Raw genomic sequence first — 22,613 nt, forward strand, 5'->3', positions numbered from 1 at the left:
AAATGGGCTTCATCGCTAAAAAAAACAATAGCACCCTCGGGAACGACATCAAGAAGAAGCTCACACGCATTCATCCGACAATTGAAGTCACGTTCTGTAAGTTCCTGCACTATCGCCATCTTATAGGGATGAAAATGAAGATCATCACGAAGAATTCTTCTCACAGAACGATCGGATAGTCCAAGGGCAGATGCGTGTTTGCGCGCAGAACGCCGTGGTGATCGCAACATTGAAGCTCTCACTGCTTCAATGTTCTCAGGTGATCTAACGGGCCGAGGGACTCCAGTTCTTCGTTTTGTCGCACTTGCAGTTTGTCTGAATGTAGTGACCCATGTAACAATTGATTTGCGGTCCGGGACGGGAGCCAACGGGGCTAAATTAAAGCGATTCCGAAATGCACGCTGTGTTGCAACAACCGAACAACCGCTTGAAAAGTAGGCCTCAACGGCAAAGGCACGCTCCTCACTATTCCAACGCATGATGGCGACTGAACCGTGTCGGGACAAAACTTTACAGTACCCCCTCTTGAACGAGACCACTAGCGCCCCACTATGACATCAACTAACTGAATGGCGCGCATTTAAAAAAAGGAAGTTATGCTGCCGCACCCAGTATTTAAGGTCATGAAATATTCTTTACCAACATACCTGAAAGATTTTCTAGTGTTTCGGTATGAAATTCACAATGCTTCTCTAAGGACGACGACGAACATTCTGGATATGTGAATTTGAACGCTGCTCTAGCTATAGTGCCATTAAGCTTTCTAATAGTTTTAATAAATATTCTGAATCCAGCTCAGTTCTAGTATTTAGGAAAAAATTTAAGGTCCACTTATTGGAATTACAAAAGTCTCTGTCCTAAACAAATTAGCATTTTACCAATAATTAATTTTTATTCTCTTATCATTATTAGTATAGCCTGTTGTTTCATTATTATTGTAATATTCGGTTAATGTTGAGTAGCTGAGATCAAGATCTTAAGCTAGACTTCACCGTTTGGTTGGTATTAGATAATTTTGTCCAAATCTTGTGGAATAATTTAAAATATCTCAATAAAGGTTATTATTATTATTATGAAAAACAAGAGTATGCTACATAAATTATACGTGGAAAATGGTCTCCCTTTGCTTCGTTGACCCAATCAAAAGTATTCGTGATACTTCCACTATAAATATCGATAAGCGAGGCTTACTTTACATCTAATATCTCTCCGGAACGATTAACTTCTTAGTTAATCCGGGGATCCGGAATAAGCCGCCCCGGTCGTTAAGAAATCGATACGACGCGAGTTGGTTTCGCGTTTCTATCTTCGCCTTGTAGAGCGGCCAAACGGTAATTAGAGCATCGCTAATTCTTATTTAAATTTAGTTGGTCCCGCCGCAAATTGTATTATTTCTTCTAAACGTTGGCCCCCGATGCCTCCGGATATTCAAATTAAATTTAAGTATAATGAAACAGCGGCGAGGATAAACCGGCTTAAATCTAAAACTAATCAGCACAGCAGGAACGAATTTCTGATTTCTAACGGAATTTTGCGAAACGGCGGGCGCCGGATGGGTGAAACCGCGTAGAGCAAATAGTCGGTAGATTATGGGAGATTTATTTAACTAGTTTTAGGGGCAAAACTTGGTCAGGCTACCTTATAAATAGGGCGTTCGGATATTGGGTTCAGAAACTTGGAGAAAAGATTCAACGTGGTAAAATAATGTTAGTAAGTCATGTAACAAAAATTCAAAATCGTAATATTTTCCGAGTTATAGCTTGTCAAAATTCTTTTTTTTTATTTTTTTTTTATCGCAGTGGGCGGAATTTTACACACAGCCCTGATTTAGTAGAAGTCGTCGTGACAAAACAAACGTGTTTCAGAAATCTGCCACCAGAGGGCACTTTACCTAGAACATTTTTTTAAATTTTCTCCCTCTTTTATTTAATTAGATCGACTTTTCAAAATAGAATAGTTTGCCTTAATGCACAATCACAAATCCTCAAAATTTGTTACTTTTGTTTTAAGTCGATAAGTGTTGTCGTTTAGCCACAAATCAACTTTTTTATTCTCGGCCCGAATACACCGCACTTCTAATTTACTGGAAGATAATACTACATATCGCGACATGCATTTCTGCTACGCAAACAATACAGGCCAGCATTGTTAACCTGAAGGCGACGTGCACTACATTTTTCAAGACAGAAATTAAAATACCGAAAAAATGGCATAAGTCAATGCAATAACACTGTTTAATTGAAGTAATATAAATACATTTTTAATAATAGTAATTGGGAATTAAACAGTATACAACGCTAAGTATAATTCATTTTTAAAACGCCCACCGTTCATTTCTAACCTAATTCTAATGATTTCGCAACCATTTTTTATTTGTTTGTCGTTGATCATTGATATCTGTTATGTGTTTCATACACTAAAGACTTTACGTGCCTCCAAAAAAAGAAGTACATCGGATTAAGGTCTGGTGAGCGAGGCGGCCAAGCTAGAGGTCCGCCCCGACCTATCTGTCGATGTTCAAATGCTTGATTACAAATATCTTCCCACAGCCAATGCAAAATTGGGTGGAGCGCCATCTTGCATTAATCACATGTTTTGTATCCACTGCAAGGATACTTATTCCAGCAAAGGTGGTAGTTTTTCTTGGAGAAATTGCAAAAACATTTCCCCATTAAGCGATCCGTTCAAGAAATGAGGTCCTATAAAATGATCTCCCATAAACCCTGCCCATACATTTAAAGAAAACCAGCGCTAATGTTTCCCTTCAATTTTTGCATGTGGGTTTTCAATGTTCCACTGATGCATATTTCTAAAATTTACAATACCATCACGACTGAGTGCAGCTTCGTCAGTGAACAAAACTACATTTAAGAATTGCGGGTATTTTTGAATTTTTCCTGAAATAAAGTTACTCTCAATTCCTCATGGCCCTCATACAGTGCTTGAATCCTTTGAACATGAAATGGCCGAAGATCATTTTAATGCAAAATTTCCCAAGCTGTAGAACGAGCAATTCTTTCCTGAACAGCAAATTTTCTTGGACTCGTTGCCTCGTATATTTTGAAGTATTCTTTCTTCTCTTGCAGTAGTTCTTTTATACCTTAGTCTTCCTTTATTCCTATTATCATCAAGTCTTGTGTGTATGTTGATGAATGTCTTAGCAGATGGAACGTTTCTAAGGCTCGATATAAAGCCATTATGCTTGTTCTGCATTTCCATTTGCTCTTTCGTAGCAAGAATGCATATCGCGATATTTGAATATTGCCTGGGCCATTACAATAGCAGTTGGATAATACGCTCTTTTGATAGAAACTAATTTTAAACGGATTGTGACAATGACTTTTTCAAATTTCATGAAGTCCTGTTATAGAAAAATCTCTTATTGAAGCACGCGCGATTCAACTTTATTTTTGTTATTGCACTTGCTACAAAAATTCTAAATGGTATTTTGACATTTCATTATTGAATCCTTCACAGAGAATGAAAAGCAAAACATTTTAAAAAGGTTGTAACTGGAGAAAAAGGTTGCAACTTTCGAAAAAAAAACAGGTTTTATAATCTTTTAAACGAGCATCTGTTTGCCAATTCCCAAACTACAAAGCGATGGTTCTGTGGTAACCATGTCGTGAAAAAATTTGCGAAAATTTCAAGAGTAACAAATCAAAGTTGGTTTACTTCAATTATCGCAACTGTTCTCCAAGTGATGAACGTTAGTGAAACTGGGAAGAATCGATTTGCTAACTTCATTGGACACACGCAAAAAACACGCGAAAAATATTACAGGTAAATTGACAGATGAAACTTGTAAAATATAAAATATGTATTATTATGCTGTACAATGCGGGACAGGAGAAATAAGATCCCTATATCGAAGATGCAAAGTGTGGACAATAGTGCGGTATTTTATTTTTTCAAAGAGATTTGGAGGGCTGACATTTAAAATTAGATTTTGGTAAGAACGGACTGCATGAAACTTTCTACGTTTTTCCATTGATTGTCAATTTGATTCATGGAGTTTATACTATATACGATGACGTCGCCTGACACAGTAGATCAATCGTGAACACGACTTGTGAACTCTCTGTATTCTGGTTACATCTTCTTGATCCGAACAAGGACCATAAACCGCATCTGCATAATTAAAATGAGAAAGTACCAGCGAATCCACTAATCTAATTTTAAAGTTAGTTTTTAAAAGGTCACGGTTGGGATAAATGTTTATTAAACTTATAGAGGCTTTCTGAATATATTTATTTATGCAAGTCACTATCAAAGTTTCACACGTATTGAAAAGTGAAGTCTAATTATCTCCTTAGATTGTCCAAATAACATAAGGAAAGATTTGATGGCATTTATTTCGAGTTGATGCGAGTCTGAAAACTCATCAACGCGGTTGATATCCTTGTCTATAATTTCCATAGACCGCTGGCAATTTTTCGGATAAAATTAAAAATATATTTGGGGTATTCATCAGCATAGGCATGATTTTTGTAGTTCTGTAAACCACTACTCAAATTTCATGTATAGACATTAAAAACGAGTGGCCCTAATATTGAGCCTTGGGGTACTCCACACGGAATAGTAACATAAATCGATTTTATTGGTTAAATTTCGAGTGTTTGTTGCAGTTAAGAACTTCACTTTCTGCATCGCAATGAGGGAATTGATCAAAACACTGTGATTTATTTGAGTTGCCTCAGGATCTGTTTCAAACAGCCCAACTTACTAATTGTATTTAATAAAGGCAAAATCAGTAAAAAATGAGTGTGCCGAAGACTCAGATTCTTCCATCTCTGCTAAAGTTATAATTTGGTTTACTAGCTTGGTCTTTTGATTATTTGTTTGTTTGTTTGTTCGATTTATTAATTTCTTAAATGATTTTAAAACGATCTATCATCCGTATGAGCAGTAATAAACCATACGGCAAATCCTTGCGGCTTGCGTTTCAAATCAAATAATTTAGCAGGTTTTTTGAAGTAGAATTTGTATGTTTAACTTGCAGCCCGAGCAACTAGCATACTTCCAACGAACATTAATAAGATAGTATGAACATTTCGACTCAGAAAGTTTTTCATAGTTCTATACTTTTCCTTCAACTATTACTCCCAAGCCCCCGGAGTAGGGTAGATTGACTGATTATATGCATCAGTTTTTATAACGTTCTTTGACGTCTTCAGGTGTCTCTCCTTCCATTCATGTTCATCATAATCATCCTCCTTCTCCGATGTTTCTATTTATAGCTTCTCTTCAGCTCAGCCTAGGTCTTCCTCGTTTTCTTGTTCCTTAAGAGGTCCATTTACGTACTTGTTTTGGCAATGTTCTCCTCCATTCAATGGATATTTGAATGCTTTCCGATAATTTCTGCTTCACTTCCATAGTTTCGCGGGTTCTATCCTTTCTAATACGTCTAATAATCTACTTCTGTAGCTTCTGTGACATGAGTCGCGTTCTTCATAGGTAACAGTGCTCTTAAATATACTAGCAAGAATAAATTGCGTTTATTTTCATTGGGCATTGTTCTATTCCATTGTGTGTAATTAATTTGTCTAACTGTTTGCCTTCTTTAAGTATTATACTTCATCCATACATACATTATATATATATATATATATATATATATATATATATATATATATATATATATATATATATATATATATATATATATATATATATATATACTCCATTCATATCATATACATGGTTTATTTTCTCCCAGAAGATAAGGAATTTGAAAAAACAAACGACATCTGTTAAGCAAGCGCCATTTTAAAAAGATGCGAAAATTATTGCAATATTCCCGAATATTCAAAAATAATCGCCAATACTTTCCTAAAATACGAAACTTAACGACGCGAATAACGCACGTCCTATATATATAGGAACGGAAGGGACACTTCGGACAGAAAAAAGGTTGAAAAGGTTTGCCCTTCCGTAACCTTTTCGTAAAAGATCGATAACCGCCAGTCTCGGGTTTGTAAGAGACCAAAATGTCTCACTTCCTTGTACATAAGCGGCGTAAAAGATAAGTCAGGAGAACGCGAGAGATCTTCCGCAGCCGCTTAATGATCTCTAATTACCTACCGAACTTGCGACGTAGACTACGGGCGTCACTCGATATCCCGAGATCTTGAAATTACTTTCGTCGTGTATCCTCGTCGAGTTTCGACGAAATAAGAATGGAAAAGCTTTGAGTTATTCACCTAGTTTGCTCCAAATTCGGCTTCCCGCTATATACTTTAACATACGCCGAATTGTTCTTGATGTTCACTTGATACTTCCAAATTCGCTCGTTTGTACTCATTTAAACGTTTTAATGTTAAAAGTATGATAGGGGAAAATTATCAATGTTTTAATATGTAGATGTGAACCATTTCAGGTTTTTATTAAGTATGTTATAACTACCGTTTAATGAGATACGAGGTTAGCGCCATAATTTCCCGGCCTGACATAGATGCAGCTCCAGTATCACGATAAAACTTTGTCTTCTTTTTAATATATATCTTAGTAAGCTGCGAAAAAAATGAAGTCTTGCGTCAAATAATTTTTTATTGACAGCATTTTAAACAAGACGTGTCCGAAAAAATGTCGGAAATAACTCAAATTGAGTATAGAGCAGTCATAAAGTTTTTGACGAATGGGGCAGGAGTCACTTGAAAATGATTCAAGAACTGGTCCACCAGTGGAAGTCATAACGGAAGATATTATTGCGATTGTGGAAGAGGTGGTATTGAGTGATCGACGTTTAAAGGTCAAGGAAATCTCAGAAATTACTAAGCTTTGTGATACAAGTGTTCGTCGAATCCTGAATGATCATTTAGGAATGCATAAAGTTAGTGCAAGATGGGTTCCTAAAAACATTTCGGCTATTCAAAAACAAGGCCGTGTGGAGTGTGCGCGGTCTTTTTTGAACTCTGTGGGTCGGAACCGAAGCTTGTGATATAAACTATTGTGACGGAAAAAAGAATCAATGGAGTGGCGTCGTAAGGGTGAAGCACTTCCAAGAAAATTCAGAATCTGCTAGTCAACAAAAAAGGTGATAGCCACGATCATTTGGAATTGTGAAGAAATTCTTTTGATAGATTCTAAAGAAACTAATACCACTGTCAATGGTAAATATTACGCAACATTATTACATAAATTGCCATACTACATACGTGTAAAACGTCGAGGAAAACTGACCAGAGGCGTGCGTTTTTTGCACGATAATGCACTTGTCCATACTGCTGGTGTTGCACAAGCGCCATTTTATAGTGTGGGTCCCAACACATAGGATCCTCTCTATAGTTCAGATATGGCTCCCAGCGACTAATATTTGTTTAGATATTTGAAAAAGGATTTATGTGGACTGCGGTTTAACGAGGAAATTGAGTTAAAAGAGGGTGCTTTAGCTCATTTTGCAGACAAACCAAAAGAATATTTTTTTAAAGGGACTGAGTTATTAATAAAGAGATGTAATAACTGTATTGGAGTTAAGGGGGATTATATTGAAAAATAATAAAAAAATATTACTCTACTTTGGTTCTTTCATATTCAGGCCGGGAAATTTTGGCGCTGCCTTCATATATAGCTATGCTATTTCATTCATTTATCAAGTGCACCAGTTTATAATAAACTACGTTATCCACATATATTACCAACCCCACACCTTACACCATACAACTCTCAAACTCTGAAAAAAGTAGACCTCCACTGTTTCAGGTTTTTATTAAGTTCAACGTTTTATGAGAAACTCCGTAGTCCCTAACAACACACCAAGCACAGTCTGATATCCAGTGGTTCCTTAGAGATAAAAAAACATACATCTATGCTATTTCGTTCATTTATTGAATGCCCCATTTTATAACCAACTAGGTTGTCCACAGATGTTAGAATCTCCACACTTGACATCATGTGTCATATGCGCAAACTATCAACGTCTGAAAAAATAGATCTGGGCTGTTTCATATTTTTATTAAGTTCAACCAACGTTTTATAACAAATTCCGGAGTCCCCAACAACACACCAAGCACAGTCTGCTATCCAGGGGTTCCTTAGAGATGCCTTTTACTACACTAAACCATGTAATCAAATAGAGCACAGAACATATCATACAAATACCACACCTGACACCATGACACCTCCACTGTTATAAAGAAAAGTAGATCTATGCTATTTCGTTCTTTTATTAAGTGGACCATTTTATAACCAACTAAGTTGTCCACAGATGTTAGAAACCCCACACCTGACACCATGTGTGATATGGGCAAACTATCAACGTGTTAAAAAAAATAGATTTCTGCTATTTCAGCCTTTTATCAAGTTTTAGAACAAACTACGTAGTTCATAACACGCCAAGTATAGCATACCATCTAAGGGCTCTACACCATAGAGCTTCTGCAATAACAACAACAATGATCAATAATTCTAAATAATCTTCACTTTTTATGAAATTAGTTATTTTAGCATGTACCACCTGATGATATTCTGGACTAAATTCCATTTATATGTGATAATATAAAGTCATCGAGGACTGGCGTATTCTTCATGTCTGATAATTTTCTTTTTATGTTTTTTCTTTTCTTTTTCCAGTTTTTTTTTGGTTCTCAAAATTTAAAAAAAAAATGCCTGCAAAGCTGAAATTTGGTATAGTATTTAGTTGTAAAAGTAGATTATAGTTTAACTAATAGGATCCTGAGGAAGTATTCAGTATGTATGGTCTTTTTTTCACCTGCGGAGTTACTCTGTATTGGACGTATCTTAAACATTGTATTTGTATTTTATGACAATAAATGCTATATAATAAATTAATAATAATAATAATAATAATAATAATAATAATAATAATAATAATAATAATAAATTACCCAACCGTTGATCAAGTTGGCAAAGTGAAATGAATCTTTTACTGTGTGACATAAAATACTTTTGTTTCTTAGCCACGTCATTTTTTTGTGTAAATTTTAGGGCGGTATTGTTTAGTGTGTGTGATACATATACTTTTTCAAAATGGCAAGTTCATTTAAAATATTAAATAAAAAATGCAGGTCCACATTTAAAAAAATTAAGTTGATGATGCACGCACAAAACAAAAACGTTATTTTTAAAACCTAATAATGCGAGCTTGCAGGGGAGAAAATAAGTTGTTTTTATTTAGTTTTTTAAATTAAGATCAGGAAAAAATTCAAAAGGAATTGCTGATATTCGATTTTCCTTGATATCCCCGGAAGTAATCGGAATTTTATCCATTTAGAGATGGTCTTAAATTAATCATCAAAATGCGCAACTTTTCCCCTCTGTTTAACCGACCTTGTATCTCTTACAATTTTCCAATAGTGACGTTCGCTCGAATTCACTTAAAGACGATCGGGAGCAAAATGACAAAGCGTCTCGTTGTTTTCAGGAAAATTGCCAAAACTACATAAGGATATTAGCCAAGAGCGCTGCCGGCCGATTGCTGCTCTGCGGCACGAACGCCTTCAAACCCCTGTGCCGCGAATACAACATACTCGACAAGAATTACACCGTGGAAAAGGAAAAACCGGGTCAAGCCGTGTGTCCCTACGACCCGCATCATAACTCAACCGCGATTTACGTCGGTAAGTGTGTCTGTGTGCGAACGCGCGTGTGTGTCGGTCTTTAATACATGATTTATTTCGCCTTAATATCTTGTTTCCCCTTTGTTTTGTCGACACTACAAAGTGGTGGCAGTAGCGGCTTCTAAAAGCCGGGCCATCTTGCAAGAGTGGGGGAAATTCACTTCCCCAAAGAGAGGTCTTTGCTCCTACAGCGAAGGCTTCAAATTTACAATCGGTCAATTGGTTTGAATGTCGTTTTTCGCCAGTAAATCCAAGACGATTAAATTATTTAGATTTTTTTTAAGACGGCCAAAATAAGGACGCTTATTATAAACCTTTTGGATTCCTCCTGCTTGACTGAAACTGAAAAAGCCAACAGGATAATTGGCGAAACGTGACAAGTTCGAGTCAACAAAAACCGACGCAGGAGGAATCCAGAAGTTTTATAAAAAAAGTATTACAGTAATTTCCTTGCAAAATTAAGTTAAGGATATATGACATGTCTCAATTGCCTTTCGTTATCCCACAAATCCGCCTTTTCTTATGGCCACCATATTGAATTTTTGGAATGTGCCAAAAATTTCCAGTTTAATGATGTCTCACAAGTGAGCAAATCGTTTAATCTGACTTCTTAAAATAAGCACTTTTAAAAGGAGGCTCTGATTTATTTGTCAAGGAAAGATGGTCCTATAGACGTCTACCAACTAGATTTGGAATCAACGTTTACTACCTATTCTAACCGAAGTCGAATTTACAAAAACCTGGTTTCCACTGGATGAATGTCCAGATAATAACACTATTGAAGTCCATATGGCCTCCTAGATCGGCCGACCTTTTGCCCCTGGATTTCTCCTCTAGTGTCACACGAAGAATGAGGTAAAGTGAACGCTCTATATAAGCAATTTCGATAAAAAAGGTTCCTGTTGTTAAAAGTTGCTTATAGAGGAAAAAAAAAGTATAAAAATATTTTTACTTATTTCTTTTACTAACTAAACTGTGTAGAATTCACTTTATTTTGCAAGAGAAAACATTATAGATAGATTATAATTATATGTATTTTTTTAAATTAAACAAATTTTAATAAATCTATGATTTAGTACAGCACTAATTGGCAAAACAAACAAAAGCAATTACATAGTCTTGATCATATTAGCTTCTTGCCTAATTCTTTCTATCAATAACAACAACAGGGTAAGTCATTTTCTTTTGCCCATTCTATCACCAAATTAAAATAATTTTTAACCTCACTGATGTTTTTATTGGACGTTTTCTATTTTCTATTTCACTTTTTACTTCAGGATTTTCTTTAATATTGAATGGACGACTTGTCTCGCTTCTTCCACTTGCGCACTCCATAGTGTTCCCTCCTGTAAATTACAATAATTGAAAATCGAATCACTTAACAAAGAGAGATTTTTAAATGGTTTTGCATAACTGACACGCCTGCACAACTAAATAAACAACATCTTCTGTTCTGCACCTAAGGCTACAAGATATCGCAGTAGGTATATCGCATATCTAAAGTTTGCCTAGCATTTTTCGACTGCTAAATCCATATTTTTGAAGCAGCCAGTAGATTTAGATTTTCCTACCATTATCAAATCTAATTTCTGCGTACCTGTAGCGTTGACGCATTGCACCATTGTTACTTTGTCGTTCATTGTTTATCTTACAGCAGCGGGTTTTTCAAAATTTGCAACGTTAGTTTTATTGGGCAAGCTTTTATAGACGAGACCCGTTTCGTCGCAATTACATATATATATATATATATATATATATATATATATATATATATATATATATATATATATATATATATATATATATATATATATATATATATATATATATATATATATATATATATATATATATATATATATATATATATATATATATATATATATATATATATATATATATATATATATATATATATATATATATAAAATTTTAAAATTAATTTTAACTGGCTTCACATTGCAAGACAAACTCTCTCCATAAACAGACAAAATCCTTATGCCGCGGCGTTTTTTAAATTTCATTAACCATCCATCACTTGCTACATACAAATGCATCAGATCCACTATTTAATGTATTTACTTCGAATGCGTTTAATTTTATCATTTCACCAAGAACCAAGAAAACACTGTTTCATCGATTCACATACATTTTGGATGCGTATTCTAGATATTCGTTACAAATGTCCTTTGTTTTCTTAACATTTTCAATGTCCTTTAAAGTGGATAGTTTATCTTTTCACGGAACTGAATGTCTTCTTTTTCTCTTCTAATTCAGATTTCATGGTTGGACTTAAAGCACCAAAATACTAATTAATCAATTGGTTAATAAGCAGAAACTAACAGCATTCAAGTGACTATTCTATTTAACAAAAATTATGTTCAATACTGACAGCAGAAAACACAAACATATTCCAATAACAGAATTTTTTGTAATGTGAGGTTATGTTGTTGTGAACAGTAGATTTTACTTCTGAATTGGTCTAAACTTAACTCGAATATTCAGACACAAAGAGTTTTGGACACATTTAGAAGAAAATTCCCTGATGCAAATGGACGTCATTTTGCAATTCTGTAAATTAATAACCAGTTAACCAGTTACTAACATAATTAGAGTTATAAATTGTTTATCGCGAATTTCTTTTTCAATTCTTATCGAACGTGTATGTTATAAGTGTTGAGATGTTCTTGTCGCTCATGTTCTATTGAAAATTGAATGCGTTTATGAGTTTTTTTAGGTGTTACTTATTAATGCTGATGTTAAATAAATCATGGCCTACTTATAAAATAATTAAAACATAACTTATAACCTAAATGTGATATCGCAAATTTAATATGGCGGCCATAAGAAAAATGAAAGTTTTCGCCGATAATTTCCAAACCTCCAAGCCTCCTTTTAAATGTGCTAATTTTAAAAAGTGTGATGAAATCATTTGTGCGCTTGCGAGACATCACTGAACTGGGAAGTTTTCGCTCTTTCCAAAAATCGAAAAATTCAATGTAGCGGCCATAAGAAAAGGTGGATTTGCGAGATAACGAAAGGCAATTGAGACATATCATACACCTTTATCTTAGTCGTCTTAAAAAAAAAATCTAAATAATTCAACCGTTTTGGATCTACTGACGAAAAACGACATCCAAACCAATTGACCGATCGTAAATCTGAACACTGTCGTCAAATACAGTAAGTTTCCTTTAAAACTTTCCCGGTTTAACCTTTGCTCCAGGTATGATATGAGCGGAACGTATAGGGAAGCAAATCTGGGACACATTGCATATTAGATATAACAATACGCACAAAGGAATACAGTAGAATTAAGCATCGCATCTAACACTAAAATTTCTTTCTTCGTTAAGGCCGTGTCGGGTCACATAGCTTCACTATTGGACATCAGTCCTTAGATTACAAGTAATTGAAAAGTCCACGATAGTTCACCGAAATCTTTCTCCAAGTCAGGATTCAAAGCGCATTTTGGAAGTCGGGAAGGGTAACTTTTTCAACAATTGTGTTGAGAAAAGTCTTGCAAGTTTTCTTATTAAGCTCGACTTCTTACATTTTCACTGACTGAACTTGATAACAAAAAATAAAGACAAAAAAAAGTTCGCAAATCTCTAATTATTTCTACAGAATCATTGTCTACCACCTTCACCCGAAGATTCTTGAATTTTACTCATCAACGCATACTTGTTTAACACAAAATAACGCGTTTTAACGCGTTATTGTGTGTTAGTGCAGTGCCGAAGGTTCCAGTCAAGAGTTTGCATACTTGTTTAGAAATGCCTGCGGACATATTCGCCATTCTACTTCTTGCCATAAATTTTCTTTGGGGTTCAAGTGCGAAGACTGCACCTGCCAGTCTAAAATTCCAACATTGTTCTGCCCGAACCACTCTTGTACATGATGGGAGGTGTGCTGAAAAATGAATCGTAATATGCATTTTTCATTCTGTTAAGGGTTACATAACGTTTTCCATAATGTCTTCTACCTGTCCAGTATGCCAAAAATAAAGTGTAGAGAATCCACCTCCCAAAAATGAAAAGCAAGGCCCCAAGACTACACTACCCCTATCATACTGTAGGGATTACTTGGTCTTCTAACGTGTTTCATTAAAAACATTATAACGTGTCTTGTCACTACTTTCTCCAGTCAGCAACAGTCCAGTTGAGATGTCATTGTGCTAATGCAAGTTCTTTTTCTAGCTGAAATTAAAGGTTTCTTGACAGATCTACTGCGAAACCATGCATCGTTCACAGAAATGTGTTTCATTAACCTGTATTCATGTGCATTAGTTTTTCTTGGTCTCACTAACTCGGGAATAGTATTTACATTACTTTTTTTATTAAAATATGAGACCATCCGTGCAACTGTGCTGGACACAGCAACTCCTTTTCCCATTTCCTTTCTAAACTGGCGTTAATATAAGGGTAAGTTGCAAATATACTAAGATCATTCTGTACACTGACTTTTTGTTACCTCAACTCCTTGCAAAATTCTTCTAGTTTTGCTTTACTTCGAGATCATATCCGGAAGAAATAGACCAAACCAATAAGACTCTTCTGCCTCCACATCTTGAAATAGCTTCAAAATCCTTCAAAAATTTGAAAAACTCATGTCCACAAAAGTGAAACCACCAAACTCTTTGCAACCTTCTGATATTTTTGATATTTTTTGATTCTAGCGTCTGACTGTATGAACCACGAAATTAATCTGAATACGATGGAGCCCTACGAAATTCGTGGAATAGGTCTGGGCTGGTTCAAATCATTCTTAACCAATCGTAGACAGTATGTTGAATAGCGCTTGGCCCTGTTTTACTTATCCTTTTATTAATGAACTTTCTGCATTGTATGGGTTTTTCAGAGTTCGCAGATGACTGTTTAAGTTTAATTTCCGCACACTGTTGTCAAACTCTTGAAGACAGAACTAATTCAGCACTCGTACAGCTAAATAGCTCTTCTTGAATGTCCAAAAACCAGGTGTAGTGGTATTCAAGTGTCCACAGAACAAAAAAAACTTTCTGTGAATGTTTGTCCGGCCTGGAGACATCCTTCGAAGCAGCATAGTGATTGGTTCCTAATAAAATAAAAAAAATGTTTTGAATCATAATAAATTTCTATTATGCTTACATGTATTCTATATGGTATGGTTAATATATATGGCATTCTCTCGCAAAGAAACGTATATTGGTGTTTGCGTGTATAAATATGAATATAATTTTCTACTGACTCATTTGACGAAATCCTCACGGATTATACTCTAAATAATAATGTGTATTTATAATTTACAGTAATAACATATCACACAAATGAGCAAGAGAAAGATAACGATCTCTACTAGCTGCCTTTTTCAATTAAATTTGTTTTCACCGCTATTGATGTTTTTCACTGTAATCGCGACTCCTCAAAAAATATAACAAAATCGGGCTCAAACTCAAAAATGAATTACGCCGATAAGTCCATTACAAAATCAATTTCGATAGTTGAATCCCGTGATTTATCGACATATATATTTCAGACTTTGCTCTCGCCCGTTTGGCCGTAAACTTATCTCAGCACTCCGTTGTTGGGATTTTTATTTATACCGAAAATAGATCGTATGGGAGGGTAGAAGAAATACGAGCAATTTCGCAATGACTTTCTGGGTTCTCATTTAATTTGTAGTCTAAGTCGAAGTAATTTCCATGGTAACGAAATAAATCCTATCAAATATTTTGTCATGTTATTATCTAAGTTTCTAAAATAGAGTTTGGAGAATACAGATTAGTGGAAGATGAAAGTTTATCGAATGAAATTACAAGCAGCCCCAGTCTAATTACCATGGAACTTCAACAAATACACTACATTTTTGAAAAGTGTTGCTTGAAAAAGATGTTATTGGAATATTTATCAACATTGCATAATACATATTTGATGCTATGTACAACAAAAATATCGGTGTAAGGAAATATTTTAAATTGACAGCTATAAAGAGCGTGTTAGTTAAAAATGATGTGATGAATTTTTAGAATTGATGACTAAAACGTTATTGGTTAAAACAAATAATAGATAATAGCGTGGATCAGAACTTACCTCTATATATCTCAGTCATATGGCACGATTAAAAGAGAAAATATATATATCTGGCACTAAAGAAAATAGGAGTAAGATTGAGACTTAGGAGACTGATAAAAATGAGTTTATCTGAAACAACCTATCAAGTGATAATAAGAACGTATCAAGAGGATTGAGGCAAGGACACTTTCTGTCGATAACCTAGACTCCGTGATCACAGATAGTAAAATACAACTTAATTGGCTTAATATATTACGCGGACGACCTTCCGAGAACAAAGCAGGACTTAGTGGAATGAGTAAAAGAATGAGTAAGGCAGCTAAAGAAAAAAGGTTAAAAATAAATGAAAACAAAACAAAATCCATGATAATACTCATACGAGAAAATATCACCCAACGACTTAAAATAATGGCTGACCATACCAGAGAGAGTAGCTAAGGGAGTAATTTGTATAGATGTACTGAAATCGAAAAGTATCTCAAAATCATTAAAGATGATAATATATAAAACAATAATAATGACGATAATCGAACTATATTATGAACCGTCTATAACCCAAAAACGATGAGGTGGCTAGGGCATATAATGAGATTGGATGATTCTAGACCAACGAAACAAGTTTTGACGAGAGGAAGAAAAAGGAGGTGCGGACCCAGAATTAGGTGGATGCGAATAGTAGAGCGGAACTTAGAAGAACTAGTAATACAGGACTGGCCAAGACAAGTGATGGATAGAAAGAAATGGAGAAAAACGTGCAATCAAGCCATGAGCCATCTTGGCTCGCACTACTGACTTTGTTGTATTGGCCACGTTTTAATACTGGACAAACCGACTATGCTTTTAGTTAACATTCCAAACGCCGAAACATATAGTTCAAGACACTTCCACTGGCTACTGTAGCACTATTTACAAATATTCAAATTCGTCAATATCATGGAACGGAAATATATACATTTCCAAATTTAAATCAAGAAAATTACATTATGTAAATTAGTTTTAATCAAATATATACAATAATTTGGTTTAGCCAACTGACCAAAACTAATCAATTGTGGAAGACCAACCAATTTTATTAATTACTGAATTATTTAAGTAGTAAAATATTTGTTGAAATAATCTGAATTTTTCTTTATCCCTAAAGTGTCCATTTTTTCTAGGCACTGGATTACGATGAGTTTCTTTAATACAATTTTAATGCATATAAATATCAAGCAATTCAAAGTGATTAAAACAGTCAGTTAAGAACAAAATTATTTCAGTCAAAAAATATTTTTTTCGTTTTTAAAATGGTTTTAAAAATATGTTATAATTTTCCGCATTGTCTTTTGGCCGATTTACTTAATGACTCAAATTTTTAGAGCAACCCGTTTCCCTAATGCCGTACTTCGTCGCCCTTATTGTAAATCCAAACTCGAAAAAATTACTCGCGATTAAAGTGAGACAAAAATGGTGAAATAAAGGTTATTGATAGAAAAATAAATAAGAACTAAAAGTTCAGATTTTCAGGAAATTATATATTATGACATGACAATTGTTTCGACCACACCGTGTCTTTATCAAATGTAATATTTATAAACTACCTGCTACTATATATACTGAAAAATGACCATAAAACCTTAATTAATGTTGTTGTGAGAATCTAAGTTCAATAAAATAGAGTTATTTAAATTTAATTGATCGTTAAGCAATACATTCGAATTGCCTCATTTTGTTAATCTTCATTTTCTACTTTTTGTGGCTGTATGTAAAATAACAAAACTGTCGTCAAAAATGTGAATGGAAATGTAAACCTAGTGAAAAAGTTTCGAAACATTTTCAAAATGTGGTTTAAAAATAGCTTTCAGAACTAACAACACAATAGGAAAATATTTAAAAAACAATAAATCGAAATGTCCAAAATCTCAAAAATCAGGTAGAAAATAGAAAATTAAATTTATTGGAAGTCATAGAGATTAACAAAACGAGACATTCAAACGTATTGCTTTACGATCAATTAAATTTAAATACTTCTCCTTTATTGAACTTAAATTTTCCCAACAACATTAATTAAGGTTTTATGGTCATTTTTCGGTATATATAGTAGCAGGTAGTTTATAAATATTACATTTGATGAAGACACGGTGTGGTCCAAACAATTGTTATGTTAAAATATATAATTTCGTGAAAATCTGAACTTTTAGTTATTATTTATTTTGATAAATGGTTTTTCATCAAGTAAAAGCCACCTCAGTTCAGTTATTGATAGAATATGTAGTGAGCAGGGCAAACCCAAAAATCCTAATAGGAATCCAGACCAAACACTCAAAATTAACCAAAAACAACACTAGATAACTTTTTCAAAACACCATGTACGCTGCGCCAGTAGAAAATCATTTCTAATATTATTATAATAAAAGAAAGAAATATCCGGCATCCCCAAACGGCGGTGCGTATGTAAAATATCCTTCACCGTTTGAGTCTGTCCGAAAGACGTACGTCTCGGTGTCCCCAGGTGACAAGAGGCAATTTATCAATGCTCGCGAAATTGAATTGTATAAGCCCTTGCGAAATTCCGTGCCAAAGTTTGGAGCGCGCGTATATTAATTCAGTTATTCGCAGCGGAAAAGCCTTGTCCCGTGACACGTTCCGCTCAGAAGAGAGGAACTTCGGCAGGTTCAAACTAGTGCGGGAGGTGGGGGGTAGGGGGTGACCGTCGGTTTCGAAATCGGATACTGATTGGGAACGCGAAACGATTGACGAAGGAGGAATTCTAATTAACACGACTTAATTCGGAACACGAAAGTCAACATCAACATCAACAGGCTACTGTAATACTATTTTTCTACTCCCGTCTGGAAAATACCTAATTACAAGCCGATCTAGCGTGCGGGAAGCGTCACTTTACCACGTCAGTTTCGTTTCCCATGAATCCGAGCCACTTTGCGGGATTTTACCTCACGGGTTTGCGAGCAATCGGATGTTTCCGGAGATATTTCCCACGTTTTGAATTTTGGCGTTTGTCAATTCTGACGTTCGTGTCAGTGAATGTATTCGTGTTGTTTTGCGAAAATGTACCCAGAAACTAACGGTCGTAGAAAAAGTATAGTATGCAACACGTTCGGTAAACTGTTTAACTCACTCGTTTATTAAAAACTCGCTCCGCTGCGCTCCGCTCGTGTCTAATAAACTGGTGAGTCAAATGACGTTTACCGCACTTTATGCATAATATACTATTACGAAACGTGTTGTGTACTAGGGAGTAGTAAACGACATTTGACTCAGGAGTTTATTTGACACGAGCGGAGCCCATCGGAGCGAGTTTTTAATAAACGAGTAATTTAAAAAGTTTACCGAACGTGTTGCATACTTTTTCTACGACCGTTAGTTTTTGGGTACATTTTCGCAAAACAACACGAATACATTCACTGACATGACCGTCAGAATTGACAAACGTCAAAATTCAAAACTTGGGAAATATCTCCGAAAACATCCGATTGCTCCCAAATCTGTGCAGTAAAATCCCGGAATTGTCCGAAGTAGCTCCGATTCATGGTAACGAAACTGACGTGGTAAAGTTACGCTTTCCGCCCGCTAGGTCGGTAGGTAATTAGGTATTTTACAAACGGGAGTAGAAAAACTCTTTATCTCACTCCTTTATTAAGCACTCGCTCCGCTCGTGCCAAATAAACTCGTTTGACTCACGAGTTTATTTGGCACGAGCGGAGCCGTTTACCGCACTTGTTGCATAATATACTATTTTCTACTCCCTTCTGTAAAATACCTAATTATACACCGCGAAGAAAGTCACTTTACCATGTGAGTTTCTTGTCCCACGGATCCCGTCTCATCGGCCATTTCCGGAATATTGCCGCACGGGTTTGGGAGCATTCGGATGTTTACGGAGATTTTGCCGCACGGCATGAATTTTGACGTTTGTTTATTCTGACTCGTAACTCAAATGCCGTTTACCACATTTATTGCATAGTATACTATTACAAATCTTCTGGATATCAAGATATGTTTACAAACGGATGTTTCCGTCCACTTAGAATAGATCTTACGTTTTCTGTGGAGCACAACCCTGAGTTTCTTATTAAAGTTTCTTCTCTATCAGAACCCGTGAAAATATCTGTCATCGCTCACGATTCCATATTAAATATATTACGCTGCTTGCTCATAATGGATTAAAGGAGATTAACGGGGCAGATTATTGCTTCTTAATTGTTCTACACTGCTGGATTGTAGATCATTCCTTCATTTTGTCTATATAGGCTGATCTAAATTAAGTGTTAATCATCATCATTGATTACGAAGATGAAAACAAAAAAATATTTGATGGTTATCAATACATTTCTATAATAGACTAGACTGCTTGCGTAATAAAACTCCATTTTGTTTTTATTGTTTTATTTAGCTTAAGAAACATAAAAGTAAGAAAATAGAAAATAAAACTAAAGAACTTCGTACTTCAATATATTTTTGAGCACATTTTTCTATTGAGTGGGCTTTCAATATTGTTCTACCATCTATGTGGTTTATCTTATATTTATTGCTGCCTTTAAAAGCCTTAGAAATTTCTGAAGTTATGAGCTGGTGCGCCATCTTGTTCTAAATGGTGATTCTTATAAAATCAAGCTCATCTATAAAATTATCCAGAATTTCAGTAATAATTGCAATGCACCGCTCACCGGTCAGCGCGTCATCCTAAAAATATGGACCAACAATGCGAGAACCAATTATACCGCACCAAACGTTAAAGCTGAAACGAACTCGGAGATGTACTAGCAATAAATTTTCACTTCACCCATAATGATTAGATTATAAATTCCAGAATTTGAAAAATTTGATTCGTTAGTCCACAAAATATACCGAAAATTATTTATGGCATTGCGGGAAAAGTTAACATACCAATGGCAAAAAAGGCTCTGCAAAGAACCTTAAGGCAGTATTAAAGGAAAAGTTAGAGTATAATTAATTGTCACAATATGCACAAGAACACCAATTTTCACGTCTTCACTTATAACAAATTTTTTTCGTCTCCTTCTTTTTGCAAAAACGGTTTCATTATTTCTAGAGATTCGATAAAGGTTCAGAAAGAATTGTTCATGTGGTGGAACTATGTAGCTACTAGACATATAGAGGCCCTGGCTATGCTGAGAGTACAGAAACTCATGAAGCAACTATGTAAAATTTTTTTGAGAAGGTCCATTCAACGTGCCCAAGCACGAGATTTAAAATTTCGTTTGTCACCAATGGCAGCATAAGACCTTGCGGCTTTCAACAAACAACATGGCCGCTGACAGATCGTCGATGTTTGTATGCTGCATTTTTACCGCAGTATTTTCTCACGTCGAAGTCAGTATAATTCTGTGATTAATATGGCGTGTTTGTTCTTCTAGCTCTGTAGATAGGATGCAATTTCTACAAGTATTTGTTTATATAAGCTACTTTTTTTTGTAAATCGTCACAAAGCGTTAGTTTTCATGAATTCATAAGTTTAATCTTAATTGAAATGGCTTTGAGATGGTAGATATAGCACATAAAACGTTTAAATGAAAAAATGTTCAAGCACCTCCTGTAGACAGTAATTGACGAGGTGTATTTTTCATTACTTATTCTAGTAAGAATTCCCCTTGTAGCTTAATTGTTCTCTTATATTTCCTGTAATTTTTATACACTATAACATATTACTCAAACATCCTTCGTAGCTAAGTGTACTTAAAAATGTAGGAAATTCTGTTTAGTAACTTTACATGTAAATATTTGTGTAAGTCTATATTCCAGTTTGTTAAATGTCAATATAGAGGCATCACTTTTTCTCAAAGATCCTATTAAGTCCTTATATTTACCCCATTTTGACGTAATTCCTTGAAGGAACAAAATATTGAAAGCAAAAATTATACAAGTTTGTGAGTACGGTACGGAAATATTGACACCAAATATGAAAACAACAATGGCAATGTAGCAACTCGTAGAGGTGATGCATGCGCAAAAGATCCACATCTTCTCTAAGAAAATATAATAGCCATCTGCGGCGCATCAATTTTTGCTGTAGTAAGGCCACTATATTATCTTACATTTTATTAGTTAGTTTTTCGGTACATTTTCGAAAAACAACACGAATACATTCGCTGACATGACTGTTAGAACAAACGTCACAATTCAAGGCGTGGGAAATATCTGTTAAACAAAACTGAAACGGCACTTCCCGGAAGTTAGGTCGGTGTGTAATTAGGCATTTTGCAGACGGGAGTAGTATATGTCCGCGTAGTAGTAAGGATTTTGTTATCTACTGAGGAGTGCACTCAATAAAAACGTCTGCCGGTATAAATATAAGTTTTTAAGACTATAACGAATAATATATCTCAATGGCAGATCTGGTCAAATACTTTAAAAATTTTAATTTTTTGAGCATTTTCAAAACTGTCTGCCATAATGTTAACCGCGTGCTAATGGTCTGCCATTATTATTTTTCGATAATAATAACAATATATTTTAAGATTTAAAAACGGCAGTGGTCAAATATATTTAAAATTCGCCAAAAATCAATACCTGTCTCACCTGCGCAGTACCTGGGTCCACCGCTTTGGGCTTAGTGGGTCCCCACATCATGTATAGGGGCCTCAATGTACAAAAGCCAAATACATGCAGGTAGCCGCCCACTGGCTCTTAGACTATAACAAAGTTACCAACCCTTAATTTAGATGGCCCGAGATTTAGTCCGGTTCTATTTAAGCTACTTCGACAAGCGATATCCTGGCGAATTGCTTGTGCCGTCAATGTGCTTTGTGGCTGTGTGTGCATCTTGAGTGCTTACTAATTATATATAAACGAAAATTACGTCTGGTGGAAACAAACGAAAAGTAAATGCGGAATGTCGCCAGTTTCAAGAAAAATGGACTCAAGATTTTTTGTATCTTGCACAGTGGTAGAGCTAGAGATCTAAACATCAAACTTAAGATCGGATTGACCAGATGCTATATATTTTCTATCAGAGAGAGTAACA

General features: G+C 35.0%; 1 protein-coding gene across 3 annotated transcripts in view; it reads left to right on the forward strand.

Moving 5' to 3' along the window:
* LOC132696374 (semaphorin-1A) overlaps window positions 1–22,613 on the forward strand; it is a 785,898-nt gene that overhangs the window by 694,893 nt on the left and 68,392 nt on the right. For all 3 annotated transcript variants that reach the window (XM_060661169.1, XM_060661178.1, XM_060661187.1), the window contains one exon: window positions 9,383–9,578. In XM_060661169.1, the coding sequence (XP_060517152.1) occupies window positions 9,383–9,578 (196 nt within the window). The remainder of the gene's footprint in view (window positions 1–9,382; window positions 9,579–22,613) is intronic.

This window comes from Cylas formicarius, unplaced genomic scaffold (assembly GCF_029955315.1).
Source record: "Cylas formicarius isolate icCylForm1 unplaced genomic scaffold, icCylForm1.1 PGA_scaffold_10__41_contigs__length_53128322, whole genome shotgun sequence".
Classification (NCBI taxonomy): Eukaryota; Metazoa; Arthropoda; class Insecta; order Coleoptera; family Brentidae; genus Cylas; species Cylas formicarius.